Source organism: Oratosquilla oratoria, chromosome 16, assembly GCF_046742065.1.
Source record: "Oratosquilla oratoria isolate Oo_2021 chromosome 16, ASM4674206v1, whole genome shotgun sequence".
In the NCBI taxonomy this organism is placed as follows: Eukaryota; Metazoa; Arthropoda; class Malacostraca; order Stomatopoda; family Squillidae; genus Oratosquilla; species Oratosquilla oratoria.
This window is the reverse complement of record NC_134792.1, coordinates 10,757,163-10,781,450: the sequence shown is the minus strand read 5'-3', so window position 1 is coordinate 10,781,450 and position 24,288 is coordinate 10,757,163. Positions and strand designations below refer to the sequence as shown.

The window sequence follows — 24,288 nt, the reverse complement described above, 5'->3', positions numbered from 1 at the left end:
CCAGGTCCCTTTCTGAATTGACTTTTTTTACTTCCTTGTTTCCAATTTTATATTGACCCGATATTCTATTTTTGCTTTTTCCAAATTCCATTATGCTACATTTCTTGATGTTGAAGTTCATTTCATATCTCCGACTCCATTCCCATATTTTGTCCAGGTCTTCTTGTAGCGATCTGCAATCTTCTGTGCTTACTCTCTTGAGTAATTTGGCATCGTCAGCAAAGAAGTTCATGTAACAATTCACTCCCTCATCCATATCATTTATATATATATCAAACATTAAAGGAGCTAATACAGAGCCTTGCAGGACGCCACTTTTCACATCTTCCCAGTTTGAATTTGTGTCTCTTAAGTAGCACTCTTATTTTTCTCCCATTTAGAAAATCCTTCATCCATTCCAGTAGCTTACCTTGTATTCCTCTTATTATTTAAATTTTTCTTATTAATTTTTTATGTGGTACTTGATCAAATGCCTTCTGCAAGTCCAAGAAGGTGCAATCTGCCGAGCCATCTCTTTCTTGTATTATCTCAATTAATCTTGAGTAAAACCATATTAGTTTTAGATACTTGGGGGCGAATGTGGCAGGAAAGGGAGGAGTGGGGGTGGACGTAGAATGTAGATTGAGAGAAGCGAGTAAATGCCTTGGTGGATTGAAAAGTGTAATGAGAAATAGACATCTGGGAATGGATGCTAAGAGGAGGTTATATGAAGGAGTGATTGTGCCAACAGCATTGTACGGGGCAGAAACATGGAGCATGAGAGAGGAAGAGAGAAGGAGTTTGAATGTGTTTGAGATGAAATGTCTAAGAAGTATGATAGGGTTACTAGGCTCAATAGAGTGAGGAGGTGAGGAGGAGAACAGGGGTGGAAAGGGAACTGGGAGATGGGTTGATGAAAGAATATTAGGATGGTTTGGGCACATGGAAAGAATGAGTGAAGAAAGATTAGTAAAAGAAGTGTGGAAGGAGTGAATATGAGGGGGCATCCTAGGATGAGATGGATGGATGGGGTGAAAGGGGCATTACAAAAGAGAGGAATGTCTGTAGAGGAAGGACAGGAGAGGACAGAAGATAGGGGTGAATGGAGAAGGGTTGTGTATAGATGATGCTGTGATGCATGAGCGGGAGTGGGTGGGGGATGGGGGGTGAGGAAGTATGTATGAGAAAAAATTTGATGCAGCCTGAAGGGATTTCTCCCCGTCTTCTCATTTTCTGCATGAGGGGAGGGGGGGGTTGCCGAATTATGAAGCGGCCTTGCTGTGGATGTGCTGTGTCTTGCGACACTGCTTCTGATCCAGGGCAGTGGACAGGATGCAGGGATGACCCATCATCCAGGAGGTGCCAAGATGAAAGGGAGGGTGGAGGGGAGTGGAATATGTAGGAAATGGAATGGGTGGGAGTGGTTTCTATACCTTTTTCTTTTTGGCTACACCCCGTGTAGGGGGAAAAAGCCTTTGGTATATGAATGAAAAAGCATATTAATTTTGTGGTACACGATCTTCCACTTCTAAAGCCAAATTGTTTAGGGTTTACTATTTTTTTCTTCCAAGTGTTTGGTCCATTTGTTTCTGATAACTTTTTCGCATATTTTTCCTACTGTGCTTGTAAGGGATAATGGTCTGAAGTTTGTAGGATCTTCTTTGTTTCCTCCTTTATATATTGGTACTATGTTTGCATCTTTCCAATCTTGCGGTACTTTTCTTTCTTTGATTGAAATGTCTATTATCTTGTATAATTTGTCTGTCAGTTCATCTGTACACTCTTTCAGTATCCAATTTGCAATTCCATCCAGTCTATGTGATTTTCTAACATCTAGGTTTTTTATTTGGTCTCTTATTTCTTTCTGTGTTACCTTTATTTCTTTCATTTTAGGGGATCTTTCTTCTTGTCCATCTTGCCAAATTTGTGAGCTCTCCATTGTAAAAACAGACATGAAATGTCTGATCATAACTTCTGCCATTTGTGTGTCATCTATATATTTTTTATCTCCTTCACGCAGTTTTACTATTTCGTGTTCATCCTTTAATTTGTCATTTGTATATCCGTAAAAGGGTTTAGGTTGATACCGACATTTGTCTATAATATCTTTTTCATAATTTCTTTTTTCTTTCCTGCGTAGATTCACGTATTTGTTGCTAAGTTTTACATATGTTTGCCATTTGGATGTTTTTTTGTCTCTTTTTTTTCCATCTTTTCCAGACTTTGTCTCTTCTGTCTTTAGCTTCACTGCACCTTCTGTTATACCAACATTTTATATCAATCTCTTTTTGCTTCTTCTTTGGTACATATTTATCAATTCCTTCCTTGTATTTTTCTTTGAATATGTTCCATTTGTCTTCCATCTTTGTTTCCTCTTAGTAGAATTTATCCCAGTTTGTGTTTTGGAAAAATTGTCAGTTTTACAAAATCCATTTTGTTGTACATTAATCTTCCTTCTCTATGTTTATCATTCCTACTTACATTGTTTTGTTCTTTTAATTCAAACTCTATTGGTATATGGTCAATTGGTGTTCTATACTCCATTTTGTTCACAATATCTGGTTCAGAAGTTGATATTAAGTCTAGTTTCGATGGTTCCTCATTGTTCTATATCTAATATTTTCCTTAACCTATTGTGTTATGATGTATTCAATGGTTATATCCAGTAGAATGTTGCTCCAAAGTTCTCCCCCTTTTACTATCATTTCTTCCCAGCATTAAAATCGCCCATGATTACTATGTTACCACCGTCTTTCAGTAACTCGTTTAGCACATTCATTGTGTTTTCCGGTAATTTAGAATGATCACTGTCAGACCAAGCCTATGTTTTTGGTGGTACATACACTGCTACAAATTTTCTGCTTTTTATCTTTTTGTTTACAATTTTAATCATAATTAATTCAACATTACCTTTGTCTTCATTAATCTTTGTCACATTTAGACCCTTTTTGGTCAATATCATGACACTTCCTCCTGGCTTGTCTGTTCTATTTTTTGCCGAGTGGCTGTATTGACCTTGTCCCAATATACTTGTTGATAGAGGTCCATTTAGTTTAGTCTCCTCAATTCCCATAATGTCAGGTTTTTCTATTTCTAGATAGTCATTTAGTTAATTAATTCCAGAGATCATGCCATTGATATTTGTGTATGTCACTTTTAGTTTCATATTTTCTTTTCTTTTTTGGTTTAAGTTTCCATTTTTTTGATGTACCATTTTTTCAGTCTCCAAAAAAATAAACTCGTTTTTTTCCATCTCTGTTCTTTTCTCATTTCTATCATTGGCTTCAATTCTGAGAGCTTTTTCTTTCTCTTTTTCCTCATCACTCATTTCCTTTTATATCCATATATGTTTGAATTTCTCGCTGTTTGCCAATCTAACCGCTTTCGATAATACCTCCTTGGCTATCATTTGAGTTCTTAGTTTTATTTTCGGAGGTCTATGTTATTTATCTTTTGAATATTTGCCTATCCTGAGGATCTCATCAATTTCCTTATCAAAAGTTTACCTTTCGTCCTGTATTTCTTTCAAAATTTCCTCAGCTATTTCCTTCTCCTTTTCTCTCTGGTATTTATACATATCATGTTTTTCCTGGATACCATGGACCACAATGCACTTAACTTGCTTAAGAAGTATGATAGGTGTTTACTAGGCTAGAGTGAGAAATGAGGAGGTGAGGAGGAGAACAGGGGTGGAAAGGGAGTTGGGAGATAGGGTTGATGAAAGAGTATTGGGATGGTTTGTACACATGGTAAAAGTGGTGTGGAAGGAGTGAACATGAGGGGGCGTCCTAGGATGAGATGGATGGATGGGGTAACGGACATTGCGAAAGAGAGGAATGTCTATTGAGGAAGGATGGGAGAGGACAGAAGATAGGGGTGAATGGAGAAGGGTTGTGTATAGATGGTGCTGTGGTGCATGAGGGGTAGTGGGTGCGGAATGGGGTGTGAGGGAATATGTATGAGAAATAAATTGACACAACCATCTCATTCTCTGCTCCTTTCATTTCTTTTTCTTGAATGTATCATTTTCTCAATCTCGTGTTTAATACTCTCCAATAGAACTTTGTTTTTTCATTGTCTGTTCTTTTTTCATTAGCTTCACTTCTTAACATCTTTTCTCTTTCCTCATCATTCATGTCTCTTTTTATCCATATGCCTTTATAGTGTTCACTATTTGCTAGCTTTCCTGTTTTTGTTGATGATTCTTCTGCTGCCATTTGTGACCTTAATTTGATCTTTAGGGGTTGATTTCTTCCTGCTTTTAACCAAGTGTATTTACTGAGTTGTATTATATGGGAAGGGGAGCTATGTTTGTAGTAACCCATGTTTGTATCTTGCAACAACTAGTTTGTTCATAAATTCTTGTATGGTGTTTGCACACACTATTATTTCATCCAATTAGTTCCAGATATCCACCACTTTGTATGGAAAGCTTTTTTTTTTTTTTTTTTTTTTTTTTTTTTCCCATGCCCCCTTGTTTTTCCTCTATCCCATATTAATAGGTCTTCTTTGTCAAGGACTTCCATGCCTTTCATGATTCTGTAAATGACCAATAGATCGCCACTTTCTCTTCTTTGTTCCCGGGTTGGTAGTTCTAGTTTGGACAATATTTGCTCATATGTCAATTTTGAAAGTGTTGTGGCCATCTTTGTCGTTACTCTTTGTACTGAGTGTCCAGTGTCACTGCATACTCTAAACTTGGTCTTATCAGTGTGACTAGTATTTTCTTTATCATTACCTCATCCAAGTAATTAAAAGACACTTTTATTTGATCTTAGTCAATTGTAGGTTTCTCCGACTACTATTTTGTTTATCAGCTTGTCTGGGTACATATTTTTGATGATTACTCCTCGGTCCTTTTCAGAACCAATTTTCTTTACTTCCTTTGCACCGATTTTATATTGTCCTGATATTCTTTTTTTACTTTTTCTAAATTCCATTATACTACATTTCTTAACCCCTTCCATACGGTGCCGCACACGTAGGCGTCATGAGGAGCAAGTGGATTCGCAACACTGCTATATCGGCGTCTTGATTATATTTATTGTAGTCGCCCCTGTGTTTTTACATTCTCACTAATCTGCTCTTAATCCCATTCTCTGTGGTTTTCAAAATTCACAGGTGAAAGAGAGAACGATCGATATAAGCCGTGACTATATTTTATGATGCGAGTATTATTTCGACACGTCGTACGGCTGGCATTGGCTGCTGCCTGCGAGATTTAAGTCCCATAGTGAAGTGGTTAATGATGAAGTTTATTTCCCACTTCAGACTATATTCCCAGACCTTGTCCAGATCTCACTGTAGCAAATCACAATCTTTTTCCATACTTATTTTCTTTTGTAGTTTTGCATCATTTGCAAAGAAGTTCATGTAATGTTTTACTCCTTCATCCATGTCATTTACATATTTAGCAAACATTATCAGAGTCAGTACTGAACCCTGTGGGACTCCACTTATCATTTCTTCCTAAGTAGAGTATATATATCTGAGCACCACTCATTTTTCTTCCATGCAAGAAATCTCCCATTCATTTTCATAGTTTTCCATGTATACCTCTTGTTGTTTTGAGTTTTCTTAATAATTCTTTGTGTGGTACTTTATCAAACACTTACAGTCCAGGAAAGCACAAGTTGCCTGTCATTCCTTTTCTTGCATTATATCTATTAACCTTGAATAGAAACATCAATTTGTGGCACATGATCTCTTTGTCTAAAACCAAATTGTCTTGGATATATTATATTGTTCTCCATATGTTTAGTGCACCTACTTTTGATAACTTTCTCACAAATTTTAGCTGTAGTACTTATAAGGGAGACTGGTCTTTAGTTTGTTGGGTCTTCCTTGTTTCCCCCTTTATATATTGGCATGATATTGGCATTTTCCCAGTCTTGGAGTACCTTTCCTTCTTTGAGTGAGCAATCTATTATCTTGTATATTTTGTCTGTTAGTTCATCTATATATTCTTTTAGTATCCAGTTTGCAATTCAGTCCGTGCCGTGTGATTTTCTGACATGAATGTTCATTATTTGGTCCCTTATTTCTTTCTATGTCACAATTATTTCTGTCATTTGGGGGGATCTTTCTCCCCTTCCTTCATCCCAATTATGTATGTTTTCTTTTGTGAATGCAGATTTGAAATGTTCATAATTTCTACCATTTCTATATCCTCAGTATGTTCTCTTGACGTACTTTTGTCGTACTTTTACTATTTCCTGTTTATTTATTAGTTTACCATTTACATATCTAAAGAATAATTTAGGTTGATCTTTACATATATCTATTATGTCATTTTCATCGTTTTTTTTTCTTCCCTGAATATACATATTCATTTCTTAGTTTGATATATATCTGCCACTTTCCATTTTTTTTTTCCATCTTTTCCAAACTTTTCCAAACTTTTTTTTTTTTTTTTTTTATACCAGCACTTAATGTACACCTTTTCCTGTTTTTATCTTGGTACATATTTATCCACTCCTTCATTATAGATTTCTTTTAATATCCATTTCTCTTCCACCTGTGTTTCTTCATTAAGGTATTATTCCCAACTCTCTTTTTGAAAGAATTTTGTAAGTTTCCCAAAAATCCGTTTTATTACATATCAGTCTTCCTTTTGTGTTTCCCATTTCTCCCCATATTTCCTCTTTTAGATTGAGCTCAAGTAGTATGTGGTCACTCTTCGCAATTGGTGTCTTGTATTACATTTTATCCACAATTTCAGGCTCTAGTCTTCCCAGTTCTTCATTATTTCTATATATGATATTTTCTGTTACCCATTGAGTCATCATATATTCAATGGTTATGTCTATGGTATGATAGCCGAGCAGGTAGTCTAGGCCGACAAAAACACTGGCGTGTGTTGGCTCTACTTTTATTATGTGGGCTACTTATGTGTTTTCGGAGGCAAAAAGTACTAGCTGTTGTTAGCGGGAATAAAGGAAAAACATGGTACTCACGTGATGGTCGATGCTGGAGTGTGTCCCTGCTTGCCTTGCGAGGTATGAGCGCTATGCCCACGGGCCTTGCGCAAACCCGCAGCCAATCACAGTCGTTATGGGTCGTGTGCAAAGTATTTTATATATCTACAGTAGGGAAATGTGTGAAAAAAGGGCTAAAAAAAATGAACATAACATCGGTATCACTGGTGGTAGGTTCAAATTCCTTCTCACGTGTGGTGAACGCTCGTCTGGCGTTTGTGTTTCGCACACGGAGAGGTTACATGACTTTCGAATCGGCTTACTAATGTGAGCTGGCACTATCCTCCTGTAGGTCCAGGGGTTCCTTCTCATGTGTGGGGAACGCTCTCCTGACGTTCTTATTCTCGCACACAGAGAGGTTGCCCTCCTGCTTTATCCTGTCTGTGTGAACACAGAACTCACGTCCTGACCGCAGATGTTTGATGCAATAGATTACATCACTAACTTGTTTGATCACCCTATAGGGGCCTTGGAACAATGGCTGGAGCTTCTTTGTCACCCCTTGCCTAGGTTTGGCGGTGACGTATACTCTGTCACCAAGGGCGAGCTGCTTTATCCTTGCCCTCGGCCGTTTTGTGTGCCTCTCAATTGTGGCAGCCTCGATGAACTTTTGGCACCTGTCGAAACATGAGTTTGCTAAAGCCATTGTTTCGCCCGCTAAATTATCCGTATTATACCACGGGGCACTGGGCCTGGTGAACTCAGTTATATGGAGGATGGGGTCCCTGTGGAACAGGAGGAAATGCGGGGAATCCAGCAGGACTCTATGATACCCAGAATTGTAGGCTAAGACCGCTAAAGGGAGCATCTGATCCCAGCCTGTTTGATTGTCCTGGACTAGGGACCGTAAGGTTTTTATAATGGTCCCATTTACCCTCTCAACGATCCCGTTGCTCGAGGGATGAAATGGAGTTATCTTATGATGGCTGATGTTCGCCTTTGCCATCACCTCTTTGAACGTCTCGTTCATGAATTCTCCTCCGCCGTCTGAGATCACCTTCCTCGGAGCGCCATGTATAGCCAGGACGTGGTTTAGGAAAGCTCGGGCTAGTCTGCGCTTCTTTGGAATTAATGGGCACGGCGACCAAGAAGCGGGTTAGTACATCGACTACTGTTAGGATGTACTTCGCACCATTTAGGGTGGTGGCTAACGGGCCAATGAGATCAACATGGACTCTCTCAAACGGAGTTTGTACGTCAGGAAACTGTCTAAGTGGAGCTGGGAAGTCATAGGAAGGTTTGCAAGTGATGCAGTTTTTTTTTTTTTTTTTTTTTTTAATCCTTCACATCCTCCGACATTTTCGGCCAAAACGCAAATTTTTGTAGCCGTTCCAGAGTAACTTGGACTCCACCATGGCCCGCCATAGGAAGGCAATGGGCAATACGTAAGCCTGCTGCCTTTGCTCCTTCAGGGCATACCAGGCGAAGTTCCTCCAACTGGTACGCATTTCTACGCGCATGATATAGGAGTCTGTCGGGGAGGAGTTGAAACTCCCCCGATCGGCACTCTTAGGCGCGGAATCTTTGGCGCTCCTGATGTGGCCCCTCGGAGGTACTCTTTAAGTCGACCCCAATCAGGGTGTGCATCCTGCTCTATCCTAATCTCTAACTGGTTCCACGTGATGGTATCCTCCTCAGAATTTGAGTGAGTTACCCTGGCCACCCATGGATATTTGGGAAACTATGAAATCATCTATAGGGTGGTCAGCCCCCCGTATCCGAGAGAGCGCGTCAGCGACAATATTCAATCTCCCAGGGATGTAATTGACTTCAATATTGAAGTCGGCGATCGCCATTTGCCACCGGAGAATCTGAGTGTTCGTGCCCTTAGCAGTGAAGAGCCAGACCAAAGGCCTGTGATCGCTCTAAAATCTCACCGAATATCTCATAATTAGCGGGCGATTAATCGTGAGACCGTACACCGCCACTAACGCTTCTCTCTCAACGGTACCATACCGTCTCTCGTGCTCGTTAAGAGTGCGACTGAAATAGGAGAGTGGGCATCTCCTACCTCCGTCGTCCTCTTGCTGAAGCACGCCTCCAATCGCCGAAGCACTGGCGTCAGTGGTGAGCAAGAAAGGTTTCGCAAAATTGGGGTAAGGGAGGACCACCGTGGAGGACAAATGGGATTTGAGGGACTCAAACTCATGTAATTGAGGTGGTGTCCATGGACCAAGCTCACGATTCTTGTCGTCCCCACTACGTCACCCTTCGTCATATCGACCAAAGGCAACGAAATCTCAGCAAAGTTAGGAATAAACTTCCTGTAGTATCCCGCTAATCCCAGAAATGAAAGCAGCTCTTTCTGACGCGCTGGCCGGGGAAAAGTTTTGATGGCTCGGACTTTATCTGGCTGAGGCTTTATCCCGTCCTGGGATATAACATGACCTAGGTAAGCGATCTCCTTCTGGAAGAAATGGCATTTCTCCAGTCTCAATGAGAGGTTTGCCTCCTGCAACCTCCGAAAGACATCCTCAAGATGTTCCCAGAACAATGATATCGTCCATGTACACCATCGCACTAACCCCTAACAGCCCCGTTAGCACCTGATTCATCACCCTTTGAAAACAGGATGGAGCGTCTTTTAACCCAAAGGGAAGAGACATAAACTCGTAATGCCCTTCGGGCGTCGAGAACGCCGTTTTCTCACAGCTGCTCTCCATCAGCGGGATTTGGAGATACCCTTGCTTAAGATCTAGCAGTGAGAATATGACGCTGGAGCCGAGACTTCGCAGCATCGAGTCAATATGGGGAAGAGGGAACCTATCATCAACTACGTGTCGATTCAGAGCACGAAAGTCAAGACAAAGACGAAGGGTTTTATCCTTCTTAACAACTGGAACGACAGGAGCATTGCAAGGAGAACGTGATGGGCGAATGATTCCCTTACGAAGCATATCCCCAATCTGGTCTCATATCTCTTGCCTATATTTCTCAGGAATGGGGTAGGATTTGCGGTAGACCGGCGGTCCAATGGTCCAAATCTCGTGTAAGAAGTGAGGCGTCACGGTAAGTGGATCCCCTGGTAAGGCAAAAACATCGCCATATTTGACCACCAAAGAGGTCAGAGTTATACTTTCCTTGCTATGCTTATTAGGGAAAATTTTCCCTACTTCCAATCGTAACTTATCACCACGAGAGCCATCCAGTACGTTAGACGCCTGCACCGTTCCCACCGAGACGTTAGTTCCACCATCTACTAGATCTCCCCTAAGAGAGTAAGTTCCCCAACCACTTGGTCTTTGCGGATCTCATGGGTATCAGGGCCCAAATTCAGGAATGGAACTTTGCACCATGCCTTTCCATCTTCCACTCTGAGCAGCGCTACTACTCCCTGGCCGAGCAGGCTGGCGCCCTCGGCGGATGGGCGTGCTGTAAACAGCACCGAGACGGCCTGACCTGCGGGAGCGAGCTTGTCTGCCCTCTCGAGCATCAAACCTATGGTTCCGCCTGAGAAACCTGGTACCCAATGAGCCTCAGTGGTCTTAACCGGGAATGTGGCTGTTTCACTTACCCCCTGATAACTGTGGCGCTCCTCGCACACGGCGATGAGCGGCGGTGAATGCCGGGCCGTCCCTGCAAGGATTACTGGAACATCCTTGCCCTCAACTTTGAATGTCAATGGACGGAATGTCAAAGTCACCTTGTGCGCAGCGAGGAAATCGAACTCGAGGATGAGCTTAGAAGGAAGACCCTCAACAGGGATTATGAAGAAAGAATGTTGGAACGGAAACCCTGCGAGATCAAACCTAACAGTGACTTTGCCAAGATTGGGCATCTCTGAACCGTCGGCCACTATGATTCTAGTGGTACCAACCTGGGAGCCTTCCATGGAAGCAGGCAAAATGCTCTTATGAATAAGAGACACTGCCGCTCCCGTGTCTAGGAGAGCACAAACGGACCGAGTAGCGTGTGGCTCTAACAAAGTAACTGCTACCATAGCCAAACCACCACCAGTACCATGGGAGCTGGCCAAATCGACGTGAAAAATTTCCTCGCTCGATTGCCGCTGGCCGTTTTTTGACGAGCCACTCTCCGCGAAACCCATCTGGGCCTCCTGACCGACGCTAGTATCAGTCTTCAAAATCCGCCGCGGGTGCATAAAAAAAGTCGCGGAACGCGAGTTTGAATGCTTCCCAATCATTGGGATGCCTACCCTTTGCTAGGCGAGCAGCTATCGCGGCATCACCGGCAGTTTTCTGCTGAGTAACTGCAATTTTGTCTGCGTCAGGGACCTCTGGGGACCACCTTTCTTCCAATAAAGAAAGCCAAGATTGCGCGTCCGTACAGGCAGGGAGGCCACTCATGGGGTGATGGTTAATCCCGGAGGAAAGAAAGAATGGAACATCTGCAGTCGCCTGTAGTGCCTTTGCCTGGTGGCTCACCGGTACGCTTGCACGCCGAGACATAGTGAGATATCTATCAGTCCTAGCTCTAACTAGCACTCCTTTGTGTTCACTGAGTAATCCTAACAGTGTGAAGTGGTATTTGTAAATATGTTCACTGAGTTGAGGAATGGGTGCGTGTAATAGAGCGTCAACTGCAACCACCGTCGCCACCACTATGGTATGATAGCCGAGCGGGTAGTATAGGCCGACAAAAACACTGGCGTGTGTTGGCTCTACTTTTATTATGTGGGCTACTTATGTGTTTTCGTAGGCAAAAAGCACTAGCTGTTGTTAGCGGGAATAAAGGAAGAACATGGTACTCACGTGATGGTCGATGCTGGAGTGTGTCCCTGCTTGCCTTGCGAGGTATGAGCGCTATGCCCATGGGTCGTGCGCAAACCCGCAGCCAATCGCAATCGCTATGGGTCGTGTGCAAATTGACCTGCGCCAATCACACTCTGACCTGGCGACGCGACCTGGCTTGGGGGCATGGCCAGCTGCGCAGATGTGCGACCCGAAGCTCGGACGGGTCAACCCGCTTGAAACAAAGACACAGCACATCGTCTTCTCATGACAATGTCCAGTAGTGTGTTTCTCCAAAAGTCCTCTCTAGCCATCACTGTCATCTTTTCCTAACATATTTATTGAGTTAAAATCGCCCATAATTACTAGATTTCCTCCTTTCTGTATTTCATTTAGTGTATACCTTGTGTCTTTCAATATTTTTCATTTCCTTTATAGCATTTTCTGTGTGTTGGAGATTGGTTGGACAGCTCTTGTGTTTCAGTTTCATTTTGTTTATATTTTTATTTTCCTGTTTTCTGGTGGTTTGAAGCATGTTTTGGAGGAAATTTTTTGTTGTTCCCTAGACTGTCTGAGCAGTCCCGTCTTCCCAAGGGATACCACAGCCGAAACGGGGTTTTCCCACAAATCCTTTATGGAGTGTATGTTGTGTTGTTTGCATATTTTTTTGGGGGGGATGTTTTGATGCGCGTTGTTCTATCTTCAGATTACAGAGCAAGTAGTCTAAAATTAACCCCCCAAACTCTGTACTCTATTTGCCAACAGTTGCCCTTTTAACCATGATATCTGTAATGTCTAGTAGTGTATTTAAATCCTGGAAACCAAAGCTCAGCAAATTGAGAGTTGACACACATTCAACTCTTTCAATAGAGTGGATGACTCCATTCTCAGTGGCAGAGTAACTTGTGAGCATGAAATATGTAATCTAGGGAGGATATATTTTCTGATCTTATATCACTTCCAGCTCATTGATGGTGCAAGGTCAGCTGCACGCACAATACAGAACAACCTACTAGATAGCAGCAAGCAAGAAGCCATTGACATCCTGCTTCATGGTAACCTCCTCAACAACTACTTGGCAGCCCTTTCTCGCTCTCTTCTCCCAACCAACCTCCTCGTTGGTAAGTAAATCCCAAGTATCTTTCTTTACCTCAAGATACAGACGTTAGGCACCTTAACTTACACTCAATGGAAAGATGTAGAGTGTGAAGTAATCTCATAGAGGTGTTCAAGTGGCTCTAAGGCTTTAACAAGGGTGATACATACATATACCAAGGTTTTTTTCCCCTTACAAGGGAGGTAGCCAAAAAGGAAAAGGCATAATTCATTCCCACCCATTCCATCCCTGAATACACTCCACACCCCTCCACCCTCCCTCTTATCTTAGCACCTCCTGAATGACGGGTCATCCCTGCACCTTGTCCACTGCCCTAGGTCAGAAGCAGTGTTGCAAGACACAGCACATCCACAGCAAGGCAGCTTCATTAAATCGGCGACCCCCCCTCTCTGTCCCCCCATGCATAAAGGAGAAGATGGGGAGAAATCCCTTCAGGCTGCGTCAAATTTTGCTCACACATACTACCTCATCCCCCATCCCCCCACCCATTCCACCTCATGCATCACAACATCATTCATATACAACCATTCTCCATTCACCACTGTCTTGTGTCCTCTCCCGTCCTTCCTCAACAGACATTCCCCTCTTCCCCAAAGCCCCCTTCACCCCATCCATCCACCTCATCCTAGGACCCCTCATGTTCACTCCCTCCACATCTGCCTTCAATACCTCTTTTACTAGTCTTTCTTCACTCATTCTTTCCATGTGTCCAAACCATCCTAATACTCTTTCATCAACCCTATCTCCCAACTCCCTTTCCACCCCCATTCTTCTCCTCACCTCCTCATTTCTCACTCTATCTAGCCTAGTAACCCCCATCATACTTCTCAGACACCTCATCTCAAACACATTCAAACTCCTTCTCTCTTCCTCTCTTATGTTCCATGTGTCTGCCCCATACAGTGCTGTTGGCACAATCACTCCTTCATACAGTCTCCTCTTAGCATCCATTACCAAATGTCTATTCCTCATTACACTCTTCCATCCACCAAGGCATTTACTCGCTTCTCTCAATCTACATTCTACCTCCACCTTCACTCCACCTTTTCCTGCCACATTTGCACCCAAGTATATCTAAAACTATCCACTTCCTCCAGTCGCTCTCCCTTAATGCTCACTTCCAGTCTACTGCCACTTTCACCCCTAGTACATCTCATCACCTTACTTTTACCCACATTTATCTTCAGCTTTCTTCTATCACATACTCTCCCAAACTCTGTCACCAACTTCCTCAATCCCTCCTCCGATCCTGCCACAAGCACAGTGTCGTCCGCAAACAACAGCTGGCTCACCTCCCACTTTTCTTTAACCATCTCCAATCCCTGACCCACTACCCTTGCATTTACCTCTCACACCACCCCATCCATGTATAAGTTGAACAGCCAGGGCGACATAACACATCCTTGATGAAGTCCCACCTTTACCTCGAACCACTCACTCTCTCCATTTCTAATCCTGACACAAGCTCTACTACTCTCATAAAAACTCTTGACAGCTCCTAGAAGCTTTCCTCCTATCCCATATATCTGCATAACCTCCCACAGTGCCTTTCTGTCTACCCTATCGTAAGCCTTTTCCAGATCCATAAAAGCCCAAAAATCATCCTTCCCCTTTCCTATAGCTTTCTCATATATTTGTCTTACAACAAAGATCTGATCTACACAACCTCTACCCATCCTAAATCCACACTGCTCCTCACCAATTACTCCCTCTGTTCCTCTCCTAATCCTCTCAATCAAGATCTTCCCATAAGCCTTCCCAACTACACTTAACCCCTTCCATACGGTGCCGCATACGTAGGCGGCATGAGGAGCAAGTGGATACGCGAGGCTGCCATATCGGCGTCTTGATTATATTTATTGTAGTTGCCCCTGCGTAATGACATACTCTCTAAACTGTCTTCATCACATTTTCTATGGTTATCAAAATTCACGGGTGAAAGAGAGAACGATCGATATAAGCGGTGACTAAATTTTATGATGCGAGTATTATTACGACACATCGTACGTCTGGCAGCTAATGCTGCCCGCGAGATTTTGGCCCGTACTGAAGAGGTTAACAAGCTGATCCCTCTGAAACTACTACACTCACACTTGTCCCCTTTTCCCTTGTAAAGTGGAACTATACAGGCACTCCTCCAGTCCTCCAGCACTCTACCCTCTCTCCAGCAAACATTAACCTCTTCAGTACGGGCCAAAATCTCGCGGGCAGCATTATCTGCCAGACGTACGATGTGTCGTAATAATACTCGCATCATAAAATATAGTCACCGCTTATATCGATTGTTCTCTCTTTCACCTGTGAATTTTGATAACCATAGAAAATGTGATGAAGACAGTTTAGAGAGTATGGCATTACACAGGGGCAACTACAATAAATATAATCAAGATGCCGATATGGCAGCCTCACATATCCACTTGCTCCTCATGCCGCCTACGTATGCGGCACCGTATGGAAGGGGTTAAATAACCTCACCAGCCAGTCCACCATCACTGTACCTCCTTTTTTTAGACATTCTGCATGGCATCCATCCAGACCAGGTGCCTTACCTGCTTTCATCATCTTAACAACTGCCTTAACTTTATCCTTCCTTATTTCTCCTCCATTTTCCTCACTCATCAATGTCATTTTCTTAGCACTTCCCACTGCAGCTATCTTTCCCTCCCTATCCTTCTTCACATTTAGCAACTCCCTAAAATATTCTGCCCATCTTCCCCTTACTGCCTTCTCTTCCATTATCATCTCTCCATCTGCACCTTTTACCTTTTCTTCTCTACTTGATTCGCCTCCTCTTCCTCTCTTAATTTCTTTCCAAAACATCTTTTTATTACTTTCAAAATTTACTGTCATACTCTTACCCCACTTCACATCTGCTCTCCTCTTTGCCTCCTTTACCTTTTGCTTTACTTCTCTTTTCTTTTCTTTGTACCTCTCATATGACTCCCTCGTCCTATTTTGTAACCAATCTGTGAAAGCTCGCTTCTTCTCTTCTACAACCTTCTTTGTTTCCTCATCCCACCATTCACTACCCTTCCTTCTATTTCCTCCTGTCCTTCTTGTTCCACACACCATCTTTGCACACTTTGTGACTCCCTCCTTGAACCATCCCCATTCCTCCTCCACACCTACCTCTACTCTATCCTTCACTCCCTCCCACTCCTCCTTCAGCTTCTTTTCGTACTCCTTCTCCTTTTCCTTTTCATTTAAAGAGTTCACTCTAAGCACCTCCCTACCTTTAGTCCCTTTCCTCTTTCTCCATCTATCCTCCACTCTCAACTTACCATTCCACCAAAAAATTATCTGATATTCCCCCACCCTCTCCCCTTAGCACATGTACATCCTTAACTCTTCCTATCATAGTCCTATTTACCACTACATAATCCATCAACGCTCTATCTACCACCTCTCCCATGTGTACTTATGCTATCATCAACTCTCTTTCTAGACACATTTCCACCATCAACTCTCCACTATGATTCTTTCCTGGAACTCCACATTTCCCAACCACTCCATCAATTGGACCATTTCCTATCCTAGCATTAAGGTCTCCCAGTACTATTATATTGACATTTCTCCCTAAATCCTCTATGCACTCATTTAAATCTATCCAAAAGGCCTCCCTTTCTTCTACACTCTTCTCACTGCCAGGCCCATATGCACTTACAAAAACCCACATCTCCTTTCCCAGTTTCACCTTCATCCACATTATCCTTGAGGAAACCTCCTTCACTCCACTACATGTTTACAAGGTCATATTAAGACAACAGGGCAGGACTCGCAGTAATGGATTTAAATTGGACAAATTTAGATTTAAGAAGGAAATAAGCAAGAACTGGTTTACTAATAGGGTGGTCAATGAATGGAATAGACTTTGTAACCATGTAGTGAGCACTGAAACTATTGGTTGTTTTAAGAAATGGTTAGACAATTGTATGGATGGGGATGATAGGTGGTAATGGACATGGAACTGCCTGGTATAGGCCTTATGGTCTCTTGCAGTTTCCTTCATTTGTATGTTCTTATGTTCCTAGGAATTAAGTATAGTCATACTTTACTATCTGGGGTATTGGATGCATGTTATTCTGGTGTTAAAAGTTGCTCAGTAGCATGTAGCTGATACTTTAGGGTCTGTATGGGGCACCCCAGTGGACCAGAACCACACATCATTTTGTCTCTGATAGAGGAAATCTCTATTCCCAAAGAGAAATTATGCTACTTTGTTATACTGCAACTATCCTTCCATTATGCTGTCCCCCTACTCATGATAATGTCCTGTACCAATATTCATTTCCTTTTTTGCCAAACCCTTTGGTAGGGGAGAAAGAATACTGCCACAGAATGTTCCCACTTGAGTTGGAAAAGGTGACAAAAACAGGATGAGGATGGGACTAGGCATCCTAATTTCTGTTGCCCCAAAGAGGACATTCCTATAAAAGCAAAGGCAGAGGGTCTGGGAGGAATTTTCCAGCCAGAATCCTAAGGTTTAGTCTTTCTATGTGAATTGGTGTGACACAGATGAGTAAAAGGGAAGAGATAGGCAGTGTGTTTGTGAGAAGATAAATGGATGTGTTGGCATTGTGTGAAATTAAGTTGAAAGGGAGGGGCAAGTTTGAGTTTGGTTGTGTAGCTGGGAGGATGTCAGTAGTGAAGAGAGGACAAGAAAGAGAAGGTGGTGGCTATACTAGTAAGTGAAGAGATAGGGAAACGTGTGGTGGATTGGAAGGAAGTTTCTTCAAGGTTAATGTGGATGAAGGTGAAACTGGGAAGGGAGATGTGGATTTTTGTACATGTATATGGGCCTGGTAATGGGAAGAATGTAAAGAAAAGGGAGGATTTTTTGGATAGATTTAAATGATTGCATAGAGGATTTAGGAAGAAATGCCCATGTAGTGGTATTGGGAGATGTCAATGCCAGGGTAGGTGAACCAATAGACAGAGTGGTTGGGAAGTATGGGGATCCAGGAAAAAATTATGATGGAGAGGTGTCTAGAGAGTTGATGATAGTAAATACAGTGTTTAGGAAGAAAATTGCATAAGTACACATGGGAGAGGGTGGTGGACTAAAGGGTGGTAGATAGGGCTTTAATGGACTATATAGTGGTAACCATGAGAAGAGTAGGAAGAGTTTTGGATGTACATGTTCTAAAGGGAGAGAGTGAAGGAATACCAGATATTTTTCTTGGTGGAAGGTAAGTTGAGAGTAGAAGATAGATGGAGAAAGAGGAAAAGGACAGTAGGTAAGGAGGTGCGTAGAGTAAACTACTTAAATGAAAAAAAAAAGAAGGAATACAAGGAGCTGAGAAAATAGTGAGAGGGAGTTAAGGGTAGATTAGAACTAGGAGTGGAGGAGGAATGGGGATGTTTCAAGGAGAGAGTCACAAAGTGAGCAAAGATGGTGTGTGGGACAAGGAGGATGGGAGAAAATAGAAGGAAGGGTAGTGAGTGATGAAGCAAAGAAGGTTGTAGAAGAGAAAAAATGAGCAATCACAGATTGGTTACAAAGTAAGATGAGAGAATCATATGAGAGGTACAAAGAAAAGAGGAAAGAAGTAAAGCATAAGAGAAAGGAGGCAAAGAGGAGAGCAGATGTGGAATGGGATAAGAGTATAACAGAAGATTTTGAAAATAATAAAAATATATTTTGGAAGGAAATCAAGAGAGGTAGGGGAGGCGAATCAAGTAGAGAAGAAAAGGTAAAAGGTACAGATGGAGAGATGATAATGGAAGAGAAGGCAGTAAGAGGAAGATGGGCAGAGTATTTTAGGGACTTGCTAAATGTGAAGGAGGATAGGGAGGGAAAAGTAGTTGCAGTGGGAAGTATTAAGAAAAGGACAGTGATGAATACGGAAAATAGAGGAGAAACAAGGAAAGATGAGGAGAAAACAGTTATTAAAATGATGAGAGTAGGTGAGGCACCTGGGTTAGATGGGTGTCATGTAGAGTGTCTGAAAAAGGGAGGTATGGTGATGGTGGATTGGCTGGTGAGGTTGTGTAATGTTTGTCTAAAAGAGGGTAGAGTGTCGGAGAACTGTAGTGCCTGTATAATGCCACTTTATAAGGGAAAAGGGGACAATTGATGAGTGTAGTAGTTTCAGAGGGATCAGTTTATTGAGTGTAGTAGTGTAGTTGGGAGGGTTTTGATTGAGAAGATTAGGGGAGGAAGAGAGGAAGTAATTGATGAGGAACAGTGTGGGTTTAGGACAGGTAGGGGTTGCATGTCAGATTTTTGTGTTAAGGCAGATATGTGAGAAAGCTTTAGGAAAAGTTGAGGATATTAGGAAAAGTTGAGGATATTTTTTGTGCTTTTATGGATATGGAAAAGGCTTTTGACAGGGTAGACAGGAAGGCACTGTGTGAGGTATTTCAGATATATGGGATAGGAAGAAAGCTATCGAGCAGTCGAGTTTTTACAAGAGTAGTAGAACTTGTGTTAGAATTAGAAATGGAGAGAGTGAGTGGTTTGAAGTAAAGGTGGGACTTTGTCAGGGATGTGTTATATTGCCTTGGCTGTTCAATTTATACATGAATGGGGTGGTACAAGGGGTAAATGTAAGGGTAATGGGCTGGGGACTGAAGATGGTTAAAGAAAATGGAGAAAAATGGGAGATAAGCCAGTATGTGTGAATGATATTTTGAGGCAGCCCAAAGGGACTTCTCCCCATCTTTTTTTTTTCTGCATGAGGGATGGAGAGGAGGGGTTATGCATTAAATGAAGTTGCCTTGCAGTGGATGTGCTGTGTCTTGCTACATAGTTTCTAGCCCAGGGCAGTGGGAAAGATGCAGGGATGACCTGTTGTCTAGGAGGAGCCAAAGAGAGTGAGGGATGGTGAATGGGAGTGGAGTATGTGGAAGTGGATTTTATGCCTTTGACTTTGGCTATCTCCCTTTGTAAGGGGGAAAAATCCTTTGGTATATGTATCTTTCTTTACAACCTTTCTTCATCTTCTCATTGGTCACAAGTTGCCAGATTGGCCCCTATGTCACTCAAGGAAGGACTATTGTATTATCTGGGTATGACTAAGTTGGGACAGTGTGGTATTAATTGTTTTGTCTCCTATGTGATGGTGGGGCAGTTTGTTTCTGTGGTCAGGCCTATTCTTTGTTGCTGTTTTCTTAGTACTGGGCGGTGACCTGAATGCAGTCATGTAAATATGGTCCTTGCCTTTCTTGAAAGGAATTTCTCTGTTGTGGGAGATAAGCCAGTTGTTGTTTGCTGATGACTCAAGTTACTGACAGAGTTTGGGAAGGTGTGCAAAAGAAGGAAGTTGAAGATAAATGTGGGTTTTTTTTTTTTTTTTTTTTTTAAGGGTCTATATGGGGCGCCCCTACGGACCAGAGTCACACATAATTTTGTCTATGATAGAAGAAAACTCTGTTCATAGAGAAATGACACTTTTATACTACGACTGTCCCTCCGTTATGCTGTCCCCCAACCCCTTGTTTGCTGTCCTGTACCATTTCTCTGAGTATTCATTTTCTGTGGTGGGGGAAAAGAATACTGCCACCAAGTATTTCCACTTGGATCGTAAGAGGCGAGAAGAAAGGGATGGGGATTGGGACTAGGCATCCTTCTCCTTGTAGCCCCACAGGAGAACATTCCTAAAAGAAAAAGCAAAGGCATAAGAGGGTCTGGGAGTTTTCCAACCAGCACCCTAAGGTTTGGGTCTTTTAATGTGCGTGGATGTGGTACAGATGAGAGTAAAAGGGAAGAGATAGGTAGTATGTTTGTGAGAAGAAAGATGGATGTGTTGGCTTTGAGTGAAACTAAGTTGAAAGGGAAGGGTGAGTGTAAGTGGGAGGTTATCAGGAGTGAAGAGAGGGCGAGGGAGGGAAGGGGTGGCTATTCTAGTAAGTGAAGAGATAGGTAAACGTGTAGTGGAGTGGAAGGAGGTTTCCTCAAGGATAATGTGGATGAAGGTGAAACTGGGGAAGGAGATGTGGGTCTTTGTAAGTGCATATGGGCCTGGCAGTGAGAAGAGTGTAGAAGAAAGGGAGGCCATTTGGATAGATTTAAATGAGTGCATAGAGAATTTAGGGAGAAATGTCAATGTAATAGTACTGGGAGACCTTAATGCTAGGGTAGGAAATGGTCCAATTGATGGAGTGGTTGGGAAATGTGGAGTTCCAGGAAAGAATCGTAGTGGAGAGTTGATGGTGGAAATGTGTCTAGAGAGTTGATAATAGCAAATACAGTGTTTTGGAAGAAAGTCAAGCATAAGTACACATGGGAGAGGGTGGTGGATGGAAGGGTGGTAGATAAAGTGTTAATGGATTATGTAGTGGTAAATAGGATTATGATAGGAAGAGTCAAGGATGTACATGTGCTAAGGGGAGAGGGCGGGGGAATATCAGATCATTTTTTGGTGGAAGGTAAGTTGAGAGTGGAGGATAGATGGAGAAAGAGGAAAGGGGCTAAAGGTAGGGAGGTGCTTAGAGTGAACTCTTTAAATAAAAATGAAAAGGAGTACAAGAAGAAGCTGAAGGAGGAGTGGGAGGGAGTGAAGGATAGAGTAGAGCTAGGTGTGGAGGAGTAATGGGGATGGTTCAAGGAGGGAGTCACAAAGTATGCAAGAATGGTGTGTGGAACAAGAAGGACAGGAGGAAATAGAAGGAAGGGTAGTGAATGGTGGAGTGAAGAAGGTTGTAGAAGAGAAGAAGCGAGCTTTCACAGATTGATTACAAAATAGGACAAGGGAGTCATATGAGAGGTACAAAGAAAAGAAGAGAAGTAAAGCAAAAGGTAAAGGAGGCAAAGAGGAGAGCAGATGTGAAATGGGGTAAGAGTATGACAGAAATTTTTGAAAGTAATAAAAAGATGTTTTGGAAAGAAATTAAGAGAGGAAGAGGAGGCGAATCAAGTAGAAGAAAAGGTAAAAGGTGCAGATGGAGAAATGATAATGGAAGAGAAGGCAGTAAGGGAAAGATAGGCAGAATATTTTAGGGAGTTGCTAAATGTGAAGGAGGATAGGGAGGGAAAGATAGCTGCAGTGGGAAATGCTAAGAAAATGAGAGTGATGAGTGAGGGAAATGGAGGAGAAATAAGGAAGGATGAAGTGAAGGCAGTTGTTAAGATGATGAAAGCAGGTAAGGCACCTGGTCTGGATGGATGCCATGCAGAATGTCAAAAAAAAAAAGGAGGTACAGTGATGGTGGACTGGCTAGTGAGGTTATTTAATGTTTGCTGGAGAGAGGGTAGAGTGCCGGAGGACTGGAGGAGTGCCTGTATAGTTCCACTTTACAAGGGAAAAGGGGACAAGTGTGAATGTAGTAGTTTCAGAGGGATTAGTTTGTTAAGTGTAGTTGGGAAGGCTTATGGGAAGATCTTGATTGAGAGGATTAGGAGAGGAACAGGGAGTAATTGGTGAGGAACAGTGTGGATTTAGGACGGGTAGAGGTTGTGTAGATCAGATCTTTGTTGTAAGACAGATATGTGAGAAAGCTATAGGAAAGGGGAAGGATGTTTTTTGGGCTTTTATGGATCTGGAAAAGGCTTACGATAGGGTAGACAGAAAGGCACTGTGGGGGGTTGTGCAGATATATGGGATAGGAGGAAAGCTTCTAGGAGCTGTCAAGAGTTTTTATGAGAGTAGTAAAGCTTGTGTCAGGATTAGAAATGGAGAGAGTGAGTGGTTCGAGGTAAAGGTGGGACTTCATCAAGGATGCGTTATGTCGCCCTGGCTGTTCAACTTATACATGGATGGGGTGGTGTGAGAGGTAAATGCAAGGGTAGTGGGTCAGGGATTGGAGATGATTAAAGAAAATGGAGAAAAGTGGAAGGTGAGCCACCTGTTGTTTGCAGACGACACTGCGCTTGTGGCAGGATCAGAGGAGGAATTGAGGAAGTTGGTGACAGAGTTTGGGGGAGTATATGATAGAAGAAAGCTAAAGATAAATATGGGTAAAAGTAAGGTGATGAGATGTACTAGGGGTGAAAGTGGCAGTAGACTGGAAGTGAGCATAAAGGGAGAGTGACTGGAGGAAGTGGATAGTTTTAGATACTTGGGTGCAAATGTGGCAGGAAAAGGTGGAGTGAAGGTGGAGGTAGAATGTAAATTGAGAGAAGCAAGTAAATGTCTTGGTGGATTGAAGAGTGTAATGAGGAATAGACATTTGGGAATGGATGCTAAGAGGAGACTATATGAAGGAGTGATTGTGCCAACAGCACTGTATGGGGCAGAAACATGGAACATAAGAGAGGAAGAGAGAAGGAGTTTGAATGTGTTTGAGATGAGGTGTCTCAGAAGTATGATGGGGGTTACTAGGCTACACAGAGTGAGAAATGAGGAGGTGAGGAGGAGAACAGGGGTGGAAAGGGAGTTGGGAGATAGAGTTGATGAAAGAGTATTAGGATGGTTTGGACACATGGAAAGAATGAGTGAAGAAAGACTAGTAAAAGAGGTATTGAAGGCAGATGTGGAGTGAGTGAACATGAAGGGACATCCTAGGATGAGATGGATGGATGGGGTGAAGGGGGCTTTGGGGAAGAGGGGAATGTCTGTTGAGGAAGGACGGGAGAGGACAGAAGACAGGGGTGAATGGAGAATGGTTGTATATGGATGATGTTGTGATGCATGAGGTGGTAATGGGCGGGGGGATGGGGGATGAGGTAGTATGTGTGAGCAAAATTTGATGCAGCCCAAAGGGATTTCTCCCTGTCTTCTACTTTTTATGCAATGGGGGGACGGAGAGTGGGAGTCGCCGATTTAATGAAGTGGCCTTGCTGTGGATGTGCTGTGTCTTGCGACGCTGCTTCTGACTAAAGGTAGTGGACAAGGTGCAGAGATGACCTGTCATCCAGAAGGTGCTCAGATAAGAGGGAGGGTGGAGGAGATGTGGAGTGTATTCAGGGATGGAATGGGTGGGAATGATTTTATGCCTTTTCCTTTTTGGCTACCTCCCTTGTGAGGGGGAAAAAGCCTTGGTATATGCAGTATGTTTTTTTTTTTTTAATGAGAGCAGGAAAGGCACCTGGTCTGGTTGGATGCCATGCAGAATGTCTGAAGATAGGAGGTACAGTTATTGTGGACTGGTTGGTGAGGTTTAATGTTTGTTTGAGATAGGGTAGAGTGCCAGAGGACTGGAGGAGTGCCTGTATAGTTCCGCTTTACAAGGGAAAGGGTGACAAGTGTGAGTGTACTAGTTTCAGAGGGATCAGCCTGTTGTGTAGTTGGGAAGGCTTATGGGAGGGTCTTGATTGAAAGGATTAGGAGAGGAACAGAGGGAGTAATTGGTGAGGAATAGTGTGGGTTTAGGACAGGCAGGGGTTGTGTAGATCAGATTTTTGTGGTAATACAGATATGTGAGAAAGCTATAGGAAAAGGTAAGGATGTTTTTTGGGCTTTTATGGATCTGGAAAAGGCTTATGACAAGGTATTAAGGAAGGCACTGTGGGAGGTATTGCAGATATATGGGATAGGAGGAAAGCTGTTAAGAGCAGTCAAGAGTTTTTATGAGAGTAGTAGAGCTTGTGTTAGAATTAGAAATGGAGAGAGTGAATGGTTTGAGGTAAAGGTGGGACTTCGTC

The 24,288-nt window shown here is 42.7% G+C and overlaps 1 protein-coding gene across 6 annotated transcripts in view; it reads left to right on the top strand.

The window, feature by feature from the left end:
• The window catches only part of Synj (synaptojanin), a 312,743-nt gene that overhangs the window by 116,693 nt on the left and 171,762 nt on the right, over nt 1-24,288 (top strand). For all 6 annotated transcript variants that reach the window (XM_076199351.1, XM_076199352.1, XM_076199346.1 and 3 more), the window contains one exon: nt 12,612-12,768. In XM_076199351.1, coding sequence (XP_076055466.1) covers nt 12,612-12,768 — 157 coding nt within the window. The remainder of the gene's footprint in view (nt 1-12,611; nt 12,769-24,288) is intronic.